The sequence below is a fragment of the Diorhabda carinulata genome, chromosome 12, assembly GCF_026250575.1.
Source record: "Diorhabda carinulata isolate Delta chromosome 12, icDioCari1.1, whole genome shotgun sequence".
Classification (NCBI taxonomy): Eukaryota; Metazoa; Arthropoda; class Insecta; order Coleoptera; family Chrysomelidae; genus Diorhabda; species Diorhabda carinulata.
The window spans coordinates 8,694,524-8,718,769 of NC_079471.1; the positions used below are offsets into that span (position 1 = coordinate 8,694,524).

Consider the following 24,246-nt stretch of genomic DNA (forward strand, 5'->3'; position numbering starts at 1 on the left):
GTGAAGTTAATATTCGGAGTGATTAACGAAATGAATTTAGAGAACTGAGTTTGCTTTCATTTATTTATTTGAATAATAGTGTTATTGGCCTTAATATCTATAATTGCAAGAAGTATTATGTTGTGAAATTCGTTCGAACATAGGTTCTTCAATTCTTTGTATGTCTATGTTGTCACAGGTAATGGTTGGCTAGGTTACTACAAGTGAGAAACAGCACTAGTTTAATACAAAAAAAGAAGAAGAAGAGGTTTCCATAAGTACCTGCGATGTTCATATTTGTAAAGTATTTTACTGTACGAGTTTAAATATTAAGTATAAAATAAAAATTTTCCAATATGAAGCTCATAGACGATTATGAACACATAAGCTTTCTTGTAAATACTTATATGGTTCATAGCTTGAAGAAGCCAGATAAGTCCGTAAACTTACAGAAGTTTATTGAAGAAGTTTACATTAAGTTTAAAAATAAAGGTCTTAGTTATTCAGAAACAGAAATATTGTTAACATGGAAGGAACTTGTTGAAGAATATTATTATTATAAAAAAAATTTTGGAAGTGATTATGCAACTAGTGCATGGCATTTGTTTGCATTAATGGATAATTGTTTTGATCGCAAAGATGTTGCAGAAAAATTTACATCCAAACATACCTTCGTATTAATTGATTGTATGAGTATACATAGGGAAACTCTTGCCACTCAAGGCTTAACGCAGAGTGTTTTGGATAGTGTTGAAAATCATTTCAGGTAAATTGAAGACGAATTAACAATTTCAAGTATGAATAATCACAGAATTATTAGTACTTATAATAGAGATGTGAGGCGAGAATATTCTCCTGAAGCTGAAAATTTGAGAATAATTCGACATTCTTTTTTCTTATGAATAAAATGAAACAATACATGAATCATACTTGTATATCAAATGTGGGTCATTTATAACAATAAAATTATATCTAATTACACTCACTATATAATAGATGAATAATAATTTTCCTTGAATAGTGATTTTTAAGATTCTATTTAATTGCAAACTACTTTTTGCTAACACTTTGTTTGTTATTTATTCTTAAATAAAAACATTGTAAATCCTTAAAGACCAAAAGATTTTCATGTAAGTTTTATTTTACAAAGGACAAATAACAGAAAATAAATTCAAAGATCATTTAAAAAAGCTGACAAATTTTTAAACAAAATTTTTATAATCTAAATTGAATTAAAAATCATCTTCATGCCTCTGAATATTAATTTTTGTAGATATTTCTTTTCATTTCTGTGTTGACTGACTGCATCATTCAGTACTTCCATATATTTTTTATATAATTTCAGCCATGTTGGTTTGACTTTCAGGTTTGAAAAGTTTGATGCTTCTTTCTGTAAATAATCAATTTCTTTTTGCATGTATTCAGTACTGAAACATTGGTTAGTTGCAGCCGTTGTGGAAGGCATAGTTAAAATTTGCCATTTTTGCCAGCCAGATTCCAATACATGTCTCTTTCCACCATATAGTAAAATTTATATTTTCAGCCATTTTAATAACATAAGATTTTCTGAAAAAACCTTCTTGTACTCCATATTTAGCTAATTCCAAAGGAATTTTCTGTCTGAAGCACTTTCAACAACTTCTACTAGTTGGGGAATTAATTCTAAGCCACTTATTTGTTTCCCTTGTAAGATTAATCTTTAAATTAAGGATCCAAAATGTTAACTACAAAATGAATAGGCATTAATGTCATAGCTTTCCTTTTCTTCAAAGATCCTTCACTTAATATCTTAAAAGTTGTGCAGGTGGTAGGAGGTCTAGAAAAAAAATTTCTATTTCAAAAGATGCATCAACAACAATGTCTATTGTTGTTTTATTTGATTCTAATTTTTTCTTTAATTTTACAATTGCCCTCAACAAGTTGTGAATTTTCTTAACCTGCATCCATAATTTATATTCGTCTACAATGCAGGTTATGTAATGCTTACTACGAATATTGCTGGATTCTTCTTAAACAGTCAATATTATAAGGTATATTTTGAATCTAGCAAGCTTTTTAAGCATGTCAAAAAAGATCCCCATCGTGTTTTCACTGGCATCTGGAAAGAATTTCTTCTTGAATGCTTTTGTGTCTGCATGGAATAATGGTAGCATGTAAAACATATGAATTATTAATTTCTTTAATTACATGCAATTATTTTCCAATATTTTCGAATATTCTCATAAAGATTATTGCAGAGAATATTACATTTCTAACTTATCAATAAGTAGTGCATTAAAATACAAATATTTCAGTGTGTTGTATATATCTAATTAATACAATTTCAGAGAAATGGGAGATAATGATATTAATCAAAGTGACATTTTTGCTCAATGGGAATTATTGAAACAATCCTATAGAGAGACAAGGCTACTTATGAAACAGAGATGTCGAAATATAAAATTAAATGAGTTTTATGATGCAATGAGGGTATTCTATCAGAGTCCAGAATTTCAAGCACATAGAGTATACAATAATCCAGCAAAGAAAAGAAATGCAGTTTCGGATGTTAGTGAAATTAGTAATAAAAAAACAAATGAAGAGATTAAGACATTTAATTCGGCGCTACGTTATCAATTACTCGCATGTATAAAGAACAAAAAATCTGAACTTGGTTATAATAAGGAGTTGAGTCCTTCTCTATTGAGTTTCATTATAGAAACATTCAAAAGATTAGGATATCATGTCACAACAGAGACAATTTGCAATGAATGGAATGATTTGTATTACAGGTGAGTGTTCAATGTTTGTAGATCTCCTACAGCTGTTGCCCACTTCCTCATCATTTCTTCTTTTGTTACACTGTTCCTCTCAGTGGTTACAATAGTCATTTACTCATCGTGTGATTACAAATATATGCGTTAGTACACTTCTTACTAACACTATTCCTTTTTTATTAATAAAAATGTGCATGACAGCTATAGTTGTTGAAATAAAGCTATTTCTGTTTTTCTATTTTAATGTTACTATGTACTATGTGAAAAAAACACTGAAACAGGTCGATTTTTATTCTTAATTTGAAAATTTTCAATATGAAAATATTATCCCCCATAAGGAAAAAATTAAATTGTCAAGAAGTGAATGGTGATCATTTTGAACATTTAATTTAATTATAAAGTTGTTTATTATATTTATTCTATGTAAAGTTTTGTGATAGAGACAAAGTTCCTTTTTTGAAAAAGTTGTGTGTTAAAAGCTCTGTTGTTATTTTTGTTTGCTAGAACTATTTTTTTTTTCATTTTAGATATGAATTATTAAAAAGCAATGAAAACCCATACCATTGGAAGTATTTCAACGAAGTCAATGAAATTTGTAATTCTGTAGAATCAGTCATAGTAGAAAATGTTGAAAATAATGCTGCCGAAGGGGCAGCTGTTTTAAAAGAAAAATATTCCAAAACCTATTCTGAAATACCAGAATTAAGAGAGTTGATGTTAGAAAACAATTTATCGGGAGAGGAAGTTACATATTTGTTGAATACATTTGATACTTGAGGAAAATGTTATGCTATGTTTTGAAAGTTGATTGGTAGGTGAATTAGATTGTTTTTAAAACATAATTCTTTGGGCAGTACCCATTATTTCAAACACTTGAAAATAAAAGTTTTGTTCATATATTCAGTGTATTTATTTACAACAGTAATTTGATTGAGAGATTGTCGTTAATTTTATTTATCGAAATTAAAATAAAATGTTTCCCGTTTGAAATTCCATGTTCCTAGCAATAACTCACCTTGTGTCTAATGAATTCCTAAAAAAGACAGAGAATTCAGCAGAACATGAATGGATGTTATTGGTAAGTGGAATATAAAAATTACGGGTGATTCCTAACAAGTTGAAAATTTGTATAAATATTATAGTTATATACAAATAATGTTTAATAAAAAAATGTGCAAATAGTTCCAGTTTTATCTGATTTCTAAGTACTGAAATTACACATTTCAGAATGAGGATTAACTATAAAAGGTTGCTAATTAAAAAATAGGCCCTTTTTCATACTATTTGGAAGTTTCCTGTTCCATATAGGTACCTAATCTTGCTATGAAAAATTCCAAATAAAAAATCTAGCGAAGAAGTGATGACAAATACAATATTCTGCAAAAGTGTATCACCCAGAGATATTTATGATGATTTATTTCTATTTTTAAATCAAAAAAGTTCTTGTATTTGCAATGGAAATTTTGTTATACTCCAGACTTAAGCTGGGTTTACACTGTATAGATCTGCTATAAGTAAATTTGATGTCATCCATATAGCAGAACTACATACATCTTTGGAGAAACCGGAGTGTTTAATTCCCAGTCACATGCAGATCTCCAATGACACTTTTTGAACTTGTAGCGGAGCTGTACCTTAATTTAGGTATTTAATGAGACCAACATTTTTCAAAGTTTCAATAATGTTAAGAAATAATTTTGAAAATTATTTCTTACCACTTTTTTAAGTCAAAAATATGGTATCATAATTCTCCGTGTTAGATGTATTTTTATCTAGATATCGCCCAAGCATCCGACAAGGTCTGACATGAGGGACTAATACCTACACAAATTAGGAAAAATCTCCTGCACAACCTTTTCCTAATCCTAATATCCTGTCTGCAAGACAAACACTTTCAAATAATAATTCAAGACCACGCCGAAACTTCATATCCAATAATAACAGGCGTTCCACAGGGGAATACTTTTGACCCGATCCTCTATCTTGAGTACACAGCTGATTTCCAACACACAACAATGTAGCTACCGCAACATATGCAGATGACAAGTATTTTGATTAATTAAATTTTTCTATTTATTTAAATCAACTGCCACATTTTCATACAATAAGATGTCAATTAACAAGTTACAAAAACTTTTATTTTATATTCTATAATTCTTGGGTGTCGCCCTTCCCAACACAGATCTCTGGATCTGCCCCTGGAAAAAAAATATACGACAAATAAGAATATATACCTAGGTAAGATTTAAAAAGTTATTCAAATAAGAGACCTACAATATTTCTAAGTTTGATTATATGACCGAATAATTTGAAGCAATAGATCTACAAATAAATCAGAAATAGTTTCCACTTTCTGTATTTACAAAAAGAGGCATTGTATAAAGTATTTGGAAGTGGCTTGATATATATTAGCATAAAGGCCAAAACGGTACTTTTTCTACTCTGCATGCTCGACTATTGAAAAGAATTAGCCAATCAACAGAAAGTATTGTTGAAAATAATGAAAAAACCGTTCTTTAAGATTGAAAACGAATTTTTGTTTATACTTTAATTCCAAATTACAAAATCATGGAGAATATATCACCAGTTAATAGTTCAGTGCCAGAAAAGTGGGCTAGACTCATTTCTTGTCTTCCAACAATGGAATCAGTTGGTAAGATAAAACATTTGGTTATTTATTAAAAAAAATAGTCTGTTTACTTTTTACTAGCCAATCCTCCTCCATTTCTTAAGTTAATTAATATTTATGAATTGAACAAGCATCAATTATGTCATAATAAACCATGTAAAAAATTAAAAATTTAATCACCTTTTAAGGTCTCATGTTTTATTTTTTCTTGTGTTATCAATTAGGTACAGTTGTGTCTGCAACAAATGTACCTACATTGTATGTAGAGATCTACATAGAGAGATCTAGAGACTTTACTGTTTACTCTTCAAAAGTTGGAACTTAAAATATATACTTTTATTGTAAAAGGAATCATACTGAAAATTAAGACACTAGTCTTTAAAATTGCTTTATAAAAATATATTTTATTTTCAAATAACACAACATAGCAACAATCTAATGATGATTGAGGTAATCAAGAATTGATTGATGTCAGATACCTTGACATAAATGTTTCTGAAACATTAAAAATGGACATCTAGGGCAGATATTCTCAATGGAATGTAGGGTTTCTGTAGAATAGTCATCAGGGTTCCACCACTTATTATAAAATTTCCTCCAGTGGTGCTGACCATTCTGACTCATAAAGCATTAGCATAGATCAACAAAGTTTATCCACATTATAACACACATGTAAATCAGTATCTCTGAATGAGTTTTGGGTTAGGAGTGAATACCCTGAAATAGCCAATAAGGCTATCTTAACGCTGCTCTAATTCCTCACAATGTACCATTGTGGAACAGGCTTTTTAGCCTATGTTTACACAAAAAACATTCAGGATTGGATGATACCTCAGATATATGCATACATTTCCTGACATAACACCAAACTATGTAACAATTATTCATTGTTCATAACATATCATTGTTCAGATTAAAACTCTAAGTTTAATAGGGTAATGCTAGTGATAATGTAACAGACAATGAAATAGACAAATCTGCAGTAAATGTCTACTAAAAAATTACTTATAGTCAATATACTGACCCAAAATTACTTGCTTCATAAAGGTCTAAGTTTTTTTAATAATTCCTCAGTTTTTTGCTTTACTGAAGTCCTCTAATAAGGATTTGTAATTAATTTCTGCTGCTAGATCTGCTTCGATTGAAAGTATTACTACTTATCAGATAGTCAGTTCTGCTTCATATTGTTTCTTAAGTAGTTTTTAATAATTTAAAACTTAGAAAAATTTCTTTCTGTGGAAGCTGTACTTACAAGCATAGTCAACATCCATTTCATTTGTAATTATGTATTGAATCATCTGACTGATGTCTTTAATGTAGTTTGGTAGATTATGCACTAAAAGTTTTAACTCTTTGTGAAGCTAATAAGATTTTATGACTTTGCTTTCTCCATCTTGAAGTACCAGACCTTAATCATTACAGTGCTTCAAAAGCTCGATATTTGGCAAAGATTTTAAATTATTTTTGTCGTACAAGACTCCAAAATTGTTGTAATATTCAGTGAGTGCAATAAATCTTGTTTTAATGTTTTCTAAGGATACAAAACTAAACAGTATTGCCAGTCTGTAATGAGTATGGCCCATATTTTTAGTTTTTATTTAATTTGAAAATTAAAGAATATTTAGTTTGATAGTATTGCATTTAAAATGGCCTCGTGAGGCTTCTTTAAGTGCGAGGCCGTAGGTGAGGGCTCACTTCGCCCACGCCTAGCTACGCTACTGAATGTTGGAACTCATTTTAGGCAAAATTGGGACCAAACAATATCAGTTATATTTGAATATGATTTATCTTTAAAACAATTTGTATCAGAACTTCCCTTTTGTCACATTCTTTGATTAATATATTGTTTCAGCTATCAACAAAGATGTATTCATGATAGGACGATCACCAAAATGTGACATAGTAATGACTGAAAGTAATTTTGGTAGAGACAATGTTATTAGTAGTATAAGTAAAGAACATTTGATAATTTCAAAGAAAGGTACATTGGCCTATTTACAAGATATAAGTAAAAATGGTACATTCATCAATGGAATAAGAATTGAGAAACGGAAACTTGTATGTTTAAAAGATGGAGATAAAATTTCTTTGGGCCAAAAACCAACAAATAGTAAGTAATTTATAAATGTAAATTAAATTTTAATTATAAAGGATTCTTATTTCTAATATATAAATTCATAAAAAAGATACCATGCTTACCCTTGTTCAGTTTTTATGAAGACAAGGATTTTGGATAATATCCTATGCGTGTATTTTAGAGTAAATAAGATCTCGGTAAAGATGATATACATATAATTTAGTTCACAAGTTGAAAATTGTGAGAATAGAGATTAAACTCAAAAAAATATGTACAATAGATCATTCCACCTGGAATAATATCTAGAAAACTGTATTGAAACCATTTTCAGTTCAAAAATAATTGCAAAAGCTATAAACAAATAGATATGAATAAAATGTTTTTAGATTTTTGTGAATTTTTTAAAAATTATTGGAAATTGTTGATTGCTATTTCAGTGGACTGTATTTAATAACGTGTTTAAAAATATTATTGTTAGGTAATTTTTATATTTGATTATTTGAGTACAATGCGATATGATGAGGTAGTCCAAATTTGAGTTTATATGACAAATTTTTTTTTAGTGTTCACATTATACAATAACTTTCTTCAATCTTTAAAATAAATTTTTTAGTATTATCTTATGTCATGTACTTCAAAGGCTACATCTTCATCTAGAAATTGGTGAAATGGGTGAACATTAAATTAAAGAAGAGAGTTTCTGAAGGTGAAAATGTTCTATATCTTCTTTTAAAAAAATCTTTGCTTCATCTTCTTTTCTAAAACTCCTTATTCTTTGTACAGTGCCAAAGTATTGAGGTTTTAGTTTTCACTCTCGCTTTATTCACTTTTATCCTTTGCTACTTTATTCATTTGTTGTATTGTTTTTCTCTTTCCTCCTCCTTCTTTATTTTAGCCAAGTTTTTCTATACAATCCTTTATGGTATTGTTTAACCTATTTTTTATCCTATGTCCATGCTTGCATTCCTTGCTATTTTTCTTGGTTGTTTCATATCTGCTGTTATTATTTTACTTTGTGTCTTTTTCTTCATTGCTCTCTTAATCTCCTTCTCAACTCTGTTTCTTTTGATTTGTATGCCTTTTTGTTATCTTCATTTTTAATATAATTCCCCTATATTACTTTTCTCTGCTTAACTATATTTCTTATTTGTTTTATCCACCTTCATATCCTTCTCTCGCAAATTTCCTCAGCATCATAATACATTATTTCTTTGAATAACTTCCACATTTCTTCTAGCTTTTATCTAATTCACCGAATTTTCTATCCATTAGTTATCTGCATTTCCTTCTATTTTATTTTGTTTCTAACTAAAGTATTGAAATTCTCTCATATCCCCTATTTTATTCATTTTTTCTCCCTTTATCTTCAGTTCTATTTTCACTAATATGCTCACTGCATATTTCTACTATTTGTATTGTTAGTATCTCCAAAGTGTCCTTTCCTTTATCTTCTCTGACTGTTATATAATCAATTATACTTTTTGCATCTCTTCCTTTTGCTATTAATGTATACTTATCCTGCAGCTTTTATTCTATATAATGCAAAATTCATTCATTCGTCTCTCATTTTGTTATTAAAATTGCCTATTTGTTGACATTTTTTTTAGAATATTCACAAACACTAAATTTTTTTTGTTTGGAGATTGCTGGATTGAAAGTAATGGTTTTTTTGATAGCTTCAAATATCCAAATCTATCTTATTATCTATATTATTTCTCTTATCACAACCAAAGATTATTTGAAAGACTAAACTAAAATCTCTTCACATAAATTTGGTGATTGGTACTTTGTTGTTGTTCCGAACCGTCACAGTGTAGTGACATCCCCTATATATAAATAGCGTCCATTATTATCTGTAAAATTTGAAAATGTTATGATACTCTAAACAATTGGAAAATAAATTGGAAATTAATATTTGTTCAACAAATTGTCAAATATGTGTAATATATCAAAATTTTTTTTAGATGTTAAAAAGCTGATTATTTCTAAATATTGTTTGAGTGTAAAATATAAAATAAGAATTATTTTATTCACATAGTAATTTCAATTCAACTTCTATATTAGTTATTTTGGAGACATACTTATTGGCAAAAGTTTTATTAAATTATGGTAGTTTCGTGTTTTGGATATTATAATTTCATATATTTTATTATTATTGTTGTTTGATTGTGTATGAATATATTTTCAGTATATACTTTCCAATATTTAATAGTAGAAGACCTACCAGATACATTAACACCAATATCTACATTAGAAAGCACACCAGTGTATAATGAAGTCCTACCAGTATGGGGTCGTCTACTTTCTTGTTTGTTATATTTAGGTTCTTATGGTAAGTAAAAATAAATGTAGTTGTCCATGTGTACCTGGCAGTAGTGATATTAAACGTTCAAAATATACATTTATATGAGGCAGGATAACGAAATTATTATTAGGTCCAAAAAAATGACCTAATAATACAACCAGAGGCGTTGCTTGATTACTTGATTTGTATAGCACATTACCTGACTAAAAATATAAGTCTTATCTTTATGTTTGAAATAATTTGACTATAGTTTCGTTTATTTACAGAAAAAAATGTCAATAAAATCACGAAACCGCATTTTATGAAGGGGAGACAGTTTAAAGGTGGTACATTCTCTTAAAAATAAATTAAAAATTGAATAAAATTGTTGACTAACAATTATTTTTGACTGCGAATTGCATCCTCTTGCTTTAGCTGACTGCTTCATATCTTTGAGATATATTTAAAATAGGTTACTGATTTTATCTCGATCTGTCTTCTTTTATATTTCTGTTAGGCTTAATAAAAGCTCACAAAGCTTTCGAGCAGAGGCAGCAAAACGATCTATTTCCATAAATTTTCAATAGGCTTAAGATTATGACTTTTGTTAGCTAACGTAGAGATGCAGTTTCTGTTTCCTGGATATAATTTTGTACTAGTCTAGTCAAATCGGCGTTCTCTCCAATTTAATGTTCTTTTGCAAACTGAGACGCTTTTTCATTGGCATGTTCAGGTTTTATTTGGTTTTTATAGTTTCCCAAAATTGTCCCGGTGGTCTGGAGACGGTATATTGTGTCAGTTTGATCGAGGTGACAATTGAACTTATTTCACAAATGCTATGTCAGTAATACATTCCTTGACTGGAAGATATCGATTATCACAAATGAAACTGACCGACGGAAATAATGAAATTAATTTTTGTAAACTCAACAGCTAAAAACAGTGAAAATATATCATGAAGAGCCATTTTGTATTACACAAATTTAGATGAGGAAGATATAAAACCCCACTGAAACATGCAACTTTTTGTATCTAATAATTTCAATCATAAATCTTTACATATATCACTATTATTATTTCCTTCATCTTATGTTCTATTCATTGTAATCTATTATAGATTATTATTATTGTTTATTATAGTTTAAATAATAAATAAATCTGATATTTATTGCTGTAAAATTAAGCTGTGTTTAATATGGTTTAGGTCATAATAAAAACACGTTGTTTAGCGTTTTCGACGTCGCATAGCTCATTTATCGAAGTCCCAGCGATCTGAAATGAATACTTTCGTTTTTACCAATAATTGAATTGGTTGACTTCCGGGTTTATTAATGGAATGAAATGTTTTATTTTGGGGTTTGGCTTAAGTTAGCAAAGACGTACGACAAAATGATTGTTGTTCACGTTTTTAATCATTAAACTTTTATTTACATCCGAATTGGGAAATATCTCTTGATGTTGTTAACCAGACCGAAAAAAAGATCTACTTTTTGGTTCATCGTCTCCTTTACCCAGAGAAACTAGCACAAGTTCATTTCCAATTAATCCTTAATTTCTCCTGTACTCCATATCTTCCTGAGGGGCCTCCAGTTGGGTTTTATCGCCTGAGTGTTAGCTCCAGTCTCTGGATCCATGAAGTGATACTTGTGATTGACTATGCGGTATTTTTAGGTTAGGTTAGATTTACTCTAGTTTCGATGAGGTTACATTTTCGATAGTTTCTATTTCTAAACTACACATTTCATTGTAAACATTGGTAATGTAACTTATTTTTCTATTTTGATAAAATATTCGATTAAATTTTCTTGTAATTAACTTTAAAATAAAACAAAAAAAATGATTTAATATCTCAGAATCCATTTAGCGACACCTCAGTTGTCGGAAATTAATATTTTATACCAATAATTGAATTGGTTGACTTGCGGTTCGGCCTTTTCGACTGCTTTCCTTTTTGAATATAAAAACATCGCATTTCAAAGAGAAATATATTTTTCCCTTTTATCGGCTATTTAGAAAAAACATAACCTAAAGCTAAAGTAAACCCAACCTAAAGCTAAAATAAACCTAACATTAACGAAAATAGTGTAAACCTAACCTAATCGAAGCTAAAGTGAACCTAACCTAATCGTGATGATTTGCACGTACCTGGAATAATTTACTTGGAGTATACTCACTTGTATATCTCACTTTTTCTTCTTTTAAATCTACTTTTTTTATAGCATCTACCCATCGGTTTCTACGTTCCTTGGACTGCTGGTTATGTTTGAACGACGTAATAGTCGGAATTCGAAAAAAAACTGACAGCATGCCTTTTAGATATAGTTCCACACTTTATCACCGCGCAAAATGTAGGCATAATAAAGAACTTTTTGATTCCAACGATATTGTCAAATTGAACCAAAGTTAGATATGTGTGTCGTCCATCAACCATATTAGTTTTCAAGTGACAGTTATTTGAAAAGGTCTATGAAGTGCTTGAAGTATTTCCTGCTTATATTACGTTTACTTAAATTTAGGATTAGGTTAGGTTCACATTGGCTTCGATTAGGATAGGTTCACCCTAGCTTCGATTACGTTAGGTTCACTTTAGCTTTGATTAGGTTAAGTTAGGTTAGGTTAAACAAAAGTTAGATATATGTGTCGTCGATCAACCATATTTGTTTTCAAGTTACAGTTATTGGAAAAGGCCTATGAAGGGCTTGCATTATTTCCAGGTTAGGTTACGTTAAACTTCGATTAGGTTAGGTTCACGTTAGCTTCGATTAAGATAGGTTCACCTTAGCTTCGATTAGGTTAGGTTCACTTTAGCTTCGATTAGGATAGGTTCACCTTAGCTTCGATTAGGTTAGGTTCACTTTAGCTTCGATTAGGTTAGGTTAGGTTGAACAAAAGTTATATATGTGTGTCGTCGATCAACCATATTTGTTTTCAAGTTACAGTTATTGGAAAAGGCCTATGAAGGGCTTGCACTATTTCCAGGTTAGGTTACGTTAAACTTCGATTAGGTTAGGTTCACTTTAGCTTCGATTAGGTTAGGTTTACTATATCTTCGATTAGGTTAGGTTTATTTCAGCATTAGGTTAGGTTTATTTTAGCTTTAGGCTATGTTTACTTTAGCTTCAGGTTAGGTTTACTTTAGCTTCAGGTTAGGTTTATTTAAATAGCCTATAACTCGGCAAAAAGATATTTTTCTATGAAATGTGATGTTTTTATAAAGGGAAACCAGTTCAAAAGGCCGAACCGGAAGTCAACCAATTTAATTATATGTTTAAACGGGAACTATTAATTTCCTACATCTGGGATGTCGATAAATGGATTCTGCGATCTCGAAAATGCTAAGTTAGCGTTTTATGTATTATGATCATAAACCTGCCATATAAGGAAGTATTTCCAACGAAATATACAGACATTAACTTGAATTAGTAATGATGATATTCATAGTGAACACACTGTTCCTAACCACTAATACTCTCAATTAGAGAATCACAAAGTTTGTAGAAACGCGCGTCACACGATGTAATTGTGTGTGTTGCTTTGATGAAATAAACAGTTTGTTTAATATAGACATTAACCTAGCTAATAGTGTGATGTGATTTTTTCAGATATTCATAAAGACATATTTAAAGTTGGTAGATCTCAACATTGTGACGTATGTATAAACCAAACGGATCTGTGTAAACAATATAAAGACTTATTTAGCAAAGAACATTTTGTCATTTGTAGAGATCCAGATAATAAAATTGTTTATATAAAAGACATTAGTAGGAGTGGTACTTATTTAAATGGTCGTTTGATTGGCAAAAACAAAATGAACATCTTACAGCATGACGACAAAATATCCGTAGGAGGGAAATTAGAAAGTAAGTTGTGTAATATAGAGAAATTTAATTTGATATTGTAATACTAACACAAAATTGTAATAAATATTTATAAATTTTTTTGTAATCAATAAAAAAGTATATTTTTTTGTTTTGGAAATAGTCCATTAACTATTTATACAGGTTGAGTCATGAGGAACATTACATTCTTCTACCATATGTAGGAAAAATACTATGTGGCTATTAAAAAATTACTCTTCTTAATTTACAGGGTGATTTGGGAAAAGGACCATAAATTTTAAGTGGGGAGCCTGCTTCAGTTACTTCAAGAAATCGATTTTTTAGAGGTTTTTTTGCTGAGGAAAGAAATATCAGATTGCGACGAAACTTTCAGTGTTTATTGTCATATATTTCAACAGTCTTATCAATTTTTTTCAATTAGGTACATATCATATGCCTGGTACAAGCATTTCGGCGCTTCGGGCGCGCATTTGTCGTGCGGCGGGAAAGATGCAGGTCGCTATTTCCATCTGAAACAAAGAACCCAAAAAATCTAATTTTCAATAATATAGCTTCTAGTTAAACTAAGATAATTCAACAAAAAGGGAAAAATTCAACAATTTTTCGGTAATTCAAAAAAAATTTCACTAGATTGTTCAATTACGTCAAAACTTCTTGAAAAACTACTGATTGAGAAAATAGAACCGATTCTAAAACCACCAATTTGGATTTAAAGAGCAACATGCTCCCCATCGAGTCACAAAAAAGTGTACTAATCTTTTGAAGTTATAGAATACTGTTCGGCAGCCTTTTTACATATCGATCAGGCATTCGACAAGGTCTGGCACAATGGACTACTATACAAAATCCCGCACAACCTTTTCCAAATCCTAAAATTCTGCAGAACAGACTCTTTCAGGTCAAAACCCGAGATCATATTACCATTCTACATCCAATTATATCAGGAGTGTCACAAGGAAGTGCACTTGACCCGATCCTCTATCTTATGTACATGGAAGATATTCCCACAGACAACGTAACTACCGCAAATGTAACTGCTGCGTTAGCATCTCACCAGGACCCAGCTATGGCCTCTCATATATTGCAGACAAACTTGGACGTCATTTCGTTGTGACTAAAAACTTGGAGAATATGTTACCTACACTCAACGGATAGGAACTTGTTCAACAGTAATATTAAACGGGCATCTTATGCAACAGAAAGAGAGTGCAAAATACCTTGGAATTCATCTGGACCGACGACTAACCTGGAGCACACACGTAATAACCAAGAGAAAGCAATTGGGTCTAAAACTCAGCAAACTGTACTGGTTAATAGGTCGAAAATCCCAACTAACAATCGACAACAAGCTGCTAATAAACAAAGTCACACTAAAACCCATCTGGAGTTATGGTATTCATTGGGGCACCGCATCCAACTCAAGTATAGCAATTCTAGAAAGATTTCAATCAAAATTACTCAGAATTATTGTAAATGCCCAACAGCGTTATCGCTTTTGACCTTCCAAATTAAGTCAGTTGGCAGGAGGCATGTGTTGTGTGGTTATCTCTCAATTAAACGATTTTTTTTAAGTGAAGCAAAATTGCCACTGGGTAATTCTCCTACATGACAATTTATATAGCTTCAAACCGTTTGCGCATTGTAAAATTTTACAGATTGCAAATAAAAAAAGAGAACTAGAAGAGAATTTAATCCCGAATACAATCCATTTTGTCTCGTTTCGATAGAACGTTTAGTTTTTTGCCTATCTTTCCCGCCTATTAGAAAAAATCGTAAAAATGAAAAAACTAGAAATCGTGTGTTGAAATTTTCGTATATAAAAAATCGTAATTTTCTTGAACTCACCGCATTAATATGCTAATCAGAGATTCTTGGTCCATAGAGTTGCCCGTTAGTCCCTTTGGATTAAAACGTACAATAGATCGGAGCGCGCGTTCTCCGAGCGAACCGGCATTGCTTGCTTACTATTTCTTCTGTGATTCCGAAAATATTTCGAATTTGCTTCGGAAATTTTAGCGACACATTCTTGGATAGTTTAGGAATACATTCATAAAAGTTTCGTTTCAATCGGATATTTCTTTCCTTTCCAACAAAACCTCGAAAAAATCGTATACATAAATAAGAAAAATCTAGTACTTCCGATTAAATTGAAATCAGTTTTCGACGCTTTCTTTCAAATCGTGCTATATAAGTGAGTTTTTCTCAATAAATTTGGGAAGTAAAAATGAATGAAAAATCACGAAAAATATGTTTTATGCTTTTAAAACATTTCTTTGCAGGAAACTAAAAAATTTGGAAAGTTATCATAAATTATTTTACGTTGAACTTTAACTGCGAACAACTTGTAACCGAGTTGACTTAACGAAAAATTATTTCAGCCTTTTTTTTGTAGGCCGTTCATTTTCATACAAAAATATCTATTTCTTTTTATTACATAATAATTTGTTGAAATACATTAATATTCAAAAATTCCATGTAATTTAAACGGAAAATCAAAAATCACGATGCGGCACCTCTAAACATTGATATTAAGATCTTAAACTTTTCCGGAATTTTTTTTTCGTCATCTTGGACGACAATTTCGTAGTAGCTACAAATTTTTTTTGGGGGGAAAGAACAGCAACCGCGAGCTTTTTCAGCTAATGGTAAGAGCTATTCCAAATCATGTCTTCCTTCTCCAAGTCATTCAAAGCAGACCTACTTGTGTTGTGAACTAAGATCACATTTCTTCTTCTCCAATTCAACACAAAGACTTTCGAATTTAAAGCACCATATGTCCTGGTTTTTTAAATCCAGAGTCAGGAACCATCCATTGACTGAACTTTGAGAGTATTTATTGTGGCCATAATCTCTTCAATATTCTCTTTTTTTAGTGACTGGTTGAATAGTTTATTTATTAATTCATTCTTATGGTCATTGGATCGAATTTTGTATCTTGTGGAATAGTTCTTTATCGTTTCGTCATCTTGAACGATATTTTCGTAGTAGCTAAAAATTTTTTTTGGCCCACCCTACTAATGATATCCTGCTTGAGGGACTCTATATGTGGTATAAGTTCCTCATGACTCACCGTGTATGGATCAAAACAGAGAGTTGAATGGACATTTTAGTAAATACGGTCTCTGTATTTGATCATAAAACATAATTTTTGTTTCAGTTTTTATTTATAAATGCATGTATGATCGTGATACCAACTTTTTACCACCTGAGCTAAAAGAATTTTATGAACCCTCAAATGTATTGGGAAAAGGTGGAGCTGGAGAAGTAAGATTGGCTTATGAAAAAGTAATATTATAATCATTTAATAATATGTAATCTTACTAGAAATATTTCAGATTACTTGTAAAATGGTTGCCATAAAGAAAATTACAAAAGCTCGAAGTACTCCGTCACAGATATGCCAATTGAATCACCCAAGCAAAATTCGCACTGAAATCAGTATTCTTAGAGCATTGGACTATGTAAGTCCAAATATTTACTATAGTTAAATATACCTGTTTTTTTATAAAACGTAGCTAAATAAAATACTTTATTTCTGTCATGTAGGTGCAACAATAATTATGAACCCTATTGAACTTTTTAATACCTTAGGCCTCTTTAGAATTTTAAACTATCTATTTCAATTTTTTTAAATCTAAATTGTCCCCCTAGGACCCCAATAATATGCCCCAAAAAATTATGGCCTTTAAGTACTCGGTTTTAAACATCGCAGATTAAGGGTATTGCAAAATGTTTCATCATTTTCTACTACTCAAAACTTCAAACGTTTTTATCTCAATATTGCATATTTTAGATTGGCTGGACTTATAACTCAGGCAATTTTCAATTGAATAAATCTTGATTACATCATCTTTGGATGATGGAATCTAGGTTTATAACCTCAGAATATTCTTTAAAATAGTTCTAAAAATAAACTAATAAAATATTATAAACTGCTTAATAATCGCGGGAAAAGTCAAATTATAGGGTAAAGGAGGATAACTAATCTAGCCTCGGTACTCTACTATCTATTTTCATCTAGTACTCTTTGTTCTCTATTCTTCTGTACCTTCACTGAGATTGCCCCAAACACTAAGTTACAAGACAGGCTCATTCCAATACAGAACAGGACCTGTCTCACTTGAAGACATCTCCAGCTGAATCTTTAATGAAAGAAACGTCTTCACAACTTCTCTAGAAATTGGGGATACTATCGTTGTCCATGTATTGATCCATCATTAGGAGTGTCAATTTTACTGAAACCAAGGTCTCTAGTGGCTTTTGTGAAACAGTCGTTGCGGCTCCGTACTAGATCAATGGTCTAACGGTCTGTAATGGATCCACGTCTCCATTGTCTCTAATGGAACCACGTGCCCATTATCGATAAAGGATCCACACCCCCTCCCCTCATTGTCTGTAATGGATCCAGTTTTGTACAAAATTCCTCGAAATATTTTCGAGGTATGTAATGGATCCCCGTGCTCATTGCCTGTAATATCTTCTGCTTGTCCTGAAAACCTCGCTGTTTCTTGAAAGGTCATGATCATTGCCGTTATCGTTGACGTTCCTTAGAAGAACTTCACGTGCATATATGGCAACTATTTCTCTATATCTATTGATGTCTTTAGTCTCAAGTTATCGTCGGGTACCCTTGCATCTTATTAACAACAATCCCAAAATTATTTGGAAGTTTGATACTTGAAATTAGAAGTAAATGGAAGTTTCTTGCATCCAAATCTACAATATAGTAAAATCTTATTTACCAAACAATATAGTACAATCTAATTTACCAAATAGATTAGATCCTTATTGAAAAATGCCAAAACAGTGTCAAACATTTAAAACATATTTGTATGAAAAACACCTATATGGCTTCTTGTGCTAAAGTTTCATTTTAAAAATATAAAATTTAATTTTATATTTCAGCCTTTTATCATTAGTATGAAAAATATTGTGGAGACTCCAGTGGACGTATTTATAGTATTAGATTATATGAAGGGGGGAGAACTGACGAATAGGATTTTATCAAATACACCCATGACAGAATCTAATATAAGGTTTCTATTTTATCAAATGGTTTTAGCGGTAGATTATCTTCATGCCAAGGGTATCACTCATAGAGATCTGAAAGTAAGTTTATTTTAAAAAAATAATTTTCTGTCAATTCTGTTATATTAGTTGCGATTCATGATTTTTATTGGTTTAGGAAAGATTTTTGGGAACCATAGATCCCCTATATTTTCAGATGGTTCATGACAACGTTATTTGTTCTAAATCATTTATATTAACATGGTTCACGACAATGTTAATTGTTCTGACCAAATTAGCACCATCTAGGGTTGTAAAACTCACAAATATGTCACAATACTGGACAATGTAAAAATTGTACAATGAATATGAATCAACAACTAGAACTTCTGTATACGGACCAGAACCAAAATCACCAATTTACTTCAGCGGAATTGTTGTCTTGTTATTTATTTGTGGATCCAGATCCATCTAATGTTCGCAAATAACAAATTTGTAATTTTGAAATCTTCAATAAGGACCAAAACCATAATCACCAATGTACTACAAACTTTTGCCTAATTGTTGCCAACATGATTTCTATTTAGGGTTTCAAATTCATCTACGGTGTTGAAAAGGGCAAATTTGAATTTTGGAGAATAAGCTCCACTCCTTTGTTATCCCAGACTTCTAAATCCAAAACTGAGGCGACGACCTTAAATTTTTATTTATACTCTTTACTTACATACATTTTTGAATGAAATATTTAATATTTTTTATGAATATATTTAACTGGAAATAAGAGGATTATTTCACAACCAACTATTTACAATATTTCTGGGAAATTTTGAAAGTGATACCTAAACTCTAACCTACTTGCAAATAGTCATTCATTCAATAGTGTCATTCAAAAAGCAGATTGATAACTCAAAAGATATTGGAACTATTATTTACCAAACATTTGAACCTGTTAAGCATATTTTTTCTATTGCTGTATTTTTAGCCAGAAAATGTTCTACTTTATTCAGAAGATGTAGAAACATTAGTGAAAGTGTCCGATTTTGGTTTGAGTAAAGTTACTGATGATAACGCGATGATGAGGACAGTATGTGGAACATTAAGTTATATAGCTCCAGAAATATTAGACAGACGTATACGGCAATATAACAGACAAGTTGACGTATGGAGTTTGGGAGTCATACTGTTTTATATGATTGGAAAAAGGTTACCGTTTAAGTATGTTTCCACACCGAATATTTTGTGTCATATTAAAGATACAATTTCTCTACAGATCACCTGATCGATGTTTAATGGAAAAATGTATCATTACTGGATCTTACAAGATGGAAGGTGATGATTGGAACCAAATCGGACCAAGTGCCAAAGACCTTGTTGGAAAAATGCTTACTGTTAAACCAGAAAAACGAATCACTGTTAGTGATATATTGAAACATCCATGGCTTTCAAATGTAAGTATTGAACATTACATTAGAATATAATGATACTGAACATTTTTTTATTTAGATGATTGTAAAACATCCTCTCGATATTCTAACCTAACCTATTTTTCTATTACTCTACACACTTAGTCCAGTGTTTTACCAAATTTTTCAGACTGTCCAAAAAAATCTTCCTAATGTTCTGCAAAATAGGCGTTTGTCTCCACCAACACCTTTTCATTTATCTGAAATCGCTTTTTACCATCCTATTTTTTTTAATTTGGAAACAAAGGGAAAATTAGGAAAATATTACCGTTGAGGCAATAAATCGTAGCTTTCTTCTTCTTCTTTTAACATGGATGACCATATTAGCAGGCAAGTCTTCCCCGGAAAACATCTTTTATGTGGTCTACTGTCTTGTTCCAGTATTTGCCTATGTCTCACCCACCTTATTATGCCATGTATTCCATTATGTCGTCAATATCTTCATTCCGTATTCTGTTGTGTATAGTTCTTGGTATTTTCGTTTCAACTGTTCTCATCATCTGTATGCAGTTGGACTCAGAATTTCTACTCATACTGTTTGTAAGCGCCTAGCTGAATCTGATCAGAGACCAAGAATCCCTGCGTCAAAACTATTAGTGGGGGGGGTCAGTTATGTCTTGGAAAGAATTTATTTAACCGCTCGTACTTACTTGGTAGTTATTAACAACTACAGTCCGAAACGTCCAAAGGCACAACAGTCAGCTGAGAAGAGTATGGCTTCAGTAGTTTGGGATGCTCGTCAATATTTTTCATCGAATATCTCCAAAAGGGAGAGACAATCAATAGCGAATACTACATAGAGTTGTTGGATAGTCTGAATGCAAAAGTCAAGAAAAATGGCCTCATATGTCGAATAAAAAACCACTGTTACACCAAGACACTGTACCGATTCACAATATAACGATGGTTAAATTGAACGAATTACACTTCGAATTGCTTTCTCAACCACCTTATAGTCCAGATCTGGCTCCCAGTGACTACTGGCTATTTGCTGATCTCAAAAAAATCATCGCCGGTAAGAAATTCAGCTTATATGAAGAAGCAATTGCTGAAACCGAAGCCTATTTAGATGCAAAAGAGAAATCTTTCTACAAGTACAGCATCGAGAAGTTAGAGAAGCGTTGGAATTATTGCATTGCTCTTGATTGAGATTACATTGATGAGTAAAATCGATTTTTGGAAAAATAATGTGATTTTCTTAGTTAGTCACACGACTTATTGAGTGATTGTTAGTTATCTGTTAATAAACTATCATTATCAATAACTACCAAGTATTGTAATAATTTAAATAAATTCCTTTCCTAAACATAACTGACCCTCCACAAAGAATTTGGTTTTTTGGAGTTACATTGGAAATATCTTTAATTTGGGCTTCGATAAACTCCTATATGTCTATCTCAGTTCTAGAGATAGAGCTCTCTATGTTAAAGCTAGTCTTCAAGCTGGGATTCTTGGTCTCTGATCAGATTCAGCTGGACGCCTACGAACAGTATCAGTAGAAATTATGAGTCCAACTGCTTTCTGTTACAAATCGTTATATTAGAGACTCTTAACAAACGAGCTTGAACTTGTGTAGTTTTACCATGTCTACCTTGATTAGGTTTGTGTGCTTAAATACCTCCGTATAACGTTCGATTATATGGGAAACGGATGCATGCGATACACCAAGTCTTTAAACTTCTTCAAAAGCTAGGTAGAACAAGTTGATAGATAAAAGGGACTAGCAATGGTAGAGATAATTATAAATAGTGCAGCAGTAATTAACATTGGAAACGAAAACACGCTTTCTTTCTCTCTCTCTCTCACTCAGTAGGGTTAATGTGATAACTATTTTACGTTGATCCTTTTCGTCAAGATATATGCGCTTATTACATATAATCAGTGTTAATTTTGTCCTTAGATCACTGCCCATTCTACCCAGTTATACAAACAGGCTAGGTCTCATTTCATACATTTTTGTTTGAGGCAAATAGTTATATTCTTTATGAATGGACTATAACCTCAAAAGCACATATGAAACTTGTTGTTTTAAAAATTAGAAAATCTTTTGCATAAGGTACCTAAAGGACCTGATAAATGTTGTGTGATTATTTTCCAAGAAAAATAGTCATTTTATTTTTTGCACATAATGTGTTATAACTGGATACAACTTTGCAAATTTTAAAATTATATCATTACATTATTACAGGATTTGAAGATGCAATTTCGAGTTAATGAAATATACCAACAACATCTGGAGTCAACTGAAAAAATCATCTTAGAATATGACTCGGAACCACAATTAAAACGATTCAGATCTTCGTCTGATGAATCAAGTTCTTCCCAGTAATTAATATGTATTTTTTTATACATACATATTTGTTTATATATTTTTTATAAAATGTGCATTTTGAAAGTGGATCAACTTTGTGCCATTATTTTTTTGTGATATTTATTTGTTAATTCAGACAATTTAATTCGTTGAATGAATCTAAGTTGAGCAACACTGATTTGATTTCTTCTTTATTTACAAGTTGGTCCGGAATGTAGTTGGGTAGTCCGCGCATATGAAAGCACTATTGGTATCAACTTTTATATTTATAATTATGACGTCATAGGCGGGTACCGTGCCAGTGACGCATATCGTAGGGGTTTACCGCAAGAATTATATATATTAATTTTAAAAATAACGGTATATATAAGGGAGATCCAACTCTTTGAAGAGATGGATTGAGTAATTCATTCTTTCAAATATCTATTTTCCAAGAATGATTACACATTTTTCTGTAAAAAGCCTAAGGATAATTTTTAATTTCTTTAACCTTCCGTTAGCCGCGCCCATTTTTTATACCATCGGTGCTCGCATAGCGTCTGAGAGACTAGTATTTCATTTTCTCAAATAAATAAAGGTCATTAAAGTTTTGTCTTAATAAGAATAGAAAAAATATCAATTTTAAATAAATTGTCATAAAAAATAGTTATGAAGTTAAAATAACATACTCAAAAAACAGCGAAATCACTATGAAAAATTACATTTATTTAGCACAAATGTCGCAAATTTTGTTTGCTTGTTCCAAGTAAATGAACTTATTACACTCTAAGCATTTGTATCAAGTCATGCGATTTTTTTTCCTTTCAAAAATGTAGCATCGCTTCCTTGAATTTCCTGAATTCTCTGGTTTAGGATTTGTCATTGTAGCCTTTAAGCCACTTTTACTAGTACCCACAGTATTGTATCTTCTCTAACCATTTCGATGGTCCGTTTTAGCAAATTTTTAGGCCAGTTATCTCCGATGCCATTCCGCCCAGAACCAAAAATTGGTGCGCACAGTCTTTTCACTGTCGAGCTAGCACTATTATCAACTTGGTAAGGGCCTCCCACGTATATTTCCAAGTTATAAGTGTAATAAGTTCTTGCATCCACTACAAATAAGATCTTCATGCCATACTTAGACGGCTTGGATGGTATATATTGACGAAATGGATATTTACCTCGGAATGCCGATAACTTTTCATCAATTGTAAAATATTCGCCAACGCAATAGTTTTTCTGACAATTTACAATAAAAAACTCAAATATTTCCCTGACAGGAACAAGTTTTTCAATGACCCTCCTCTCGTTTCTGGTGTCTTTGTCGTCAAAAAGTACACTTTGGAAGAGAAAGTGGAATCTTTTGCGTGACATAGTCATTTGAAAAAGTTCTATACCAGAACCGTCAGTTGCCTAAAGATTTTCAGTATAAAGTCTGCTATTTCTATGAAATCCCTATAAAAGCCCTATAAAAGCTTTCATTTCCTCCAAATTTGTATTTTTGCTATCTTTTTTCAACTAAAAAATCCTCTTTTGCTTCAAATATACTTATTGGTGTGTTAGACAATAAAATTAGCATCTCATCAGTGAAAACAAACTCTAACATGTCAAAGCGGACTGTGGAAGCTGTGCCTTTAACGTCATTTAGTTGTTCCATCTCTTCTTTTTCAACGCCACTCGAACCTTCCTGTTCTGTGTCCGTATTTTCTTGTTGTTCCTATACATAGTCTTCTTCGCCTTCACTGCTATCGTTTGCCTCCGACCATTCTTGAACAGATTCCAATGCAAAATCTCAGCATCTTTTTCATAAAGAGGATTATACTTCTTTTTGCCAATCTGTGAATATAAATATTATATAAAACTCACCTTTGTGCAAACACAAATTTAAATCAATTTACAATAAAATAAATATAATAAAAAAA

General features: G+C 31.2%; 2 protein-coding genes across 2 annotated transcripts; both read left to right on the top strand.

Moving 5' to 3' along the window:
• The first annotated feature begins 223 nt into the window (after nt 1-223).
• On the top strand, nt 224-3,632 carry LOC130899907 (uncharacterized). Its single transcript, XM_057810085.1, has 3 exons — nt 224-745; nt 2,307-2,750; nt 3,263-3,632. The coding sequence occupies exons 1-3, from the start codon at nt 336-338 to the stop codon at nt 3,510-3,512; spliced, it is 1,104 nt and encodes a 367-aa protein (XP_057666068.1). The 5' UTR covers nt 224-335; the 3' UTR covers nt 3,513-3,632.
• A 1,530-nt stretch (nt 3,633-5,162) lies between these two features.
• On the top strand, nt 5,163-24,246 carry LOC130900074 (ovarian-specific serine/threonine-protein kinase Lok-like). The gene is made up of 10 exons (XM_057810411.1): nt 5,163-5,388; nt 7,217-7,474; nt 9,630-9,773; nt 13,328-13,585; nt 16,722-16,849; nt 16,900-17,025; nt 18,470-18,673; nt 19,554-19,786; nt 19,842-20,019; nt 22,223-24,246. Exons 1-10 carry the CDS (start codon nt 5,304-5,306, stop codon nt 22,361-22,363), a joined length of 1,755 nt encoding a protein of 584 aa, XP_057666394.1. The 5' UTR covers nt 5,163-5,303; the 3' UTR covers nt 22,364-24,246.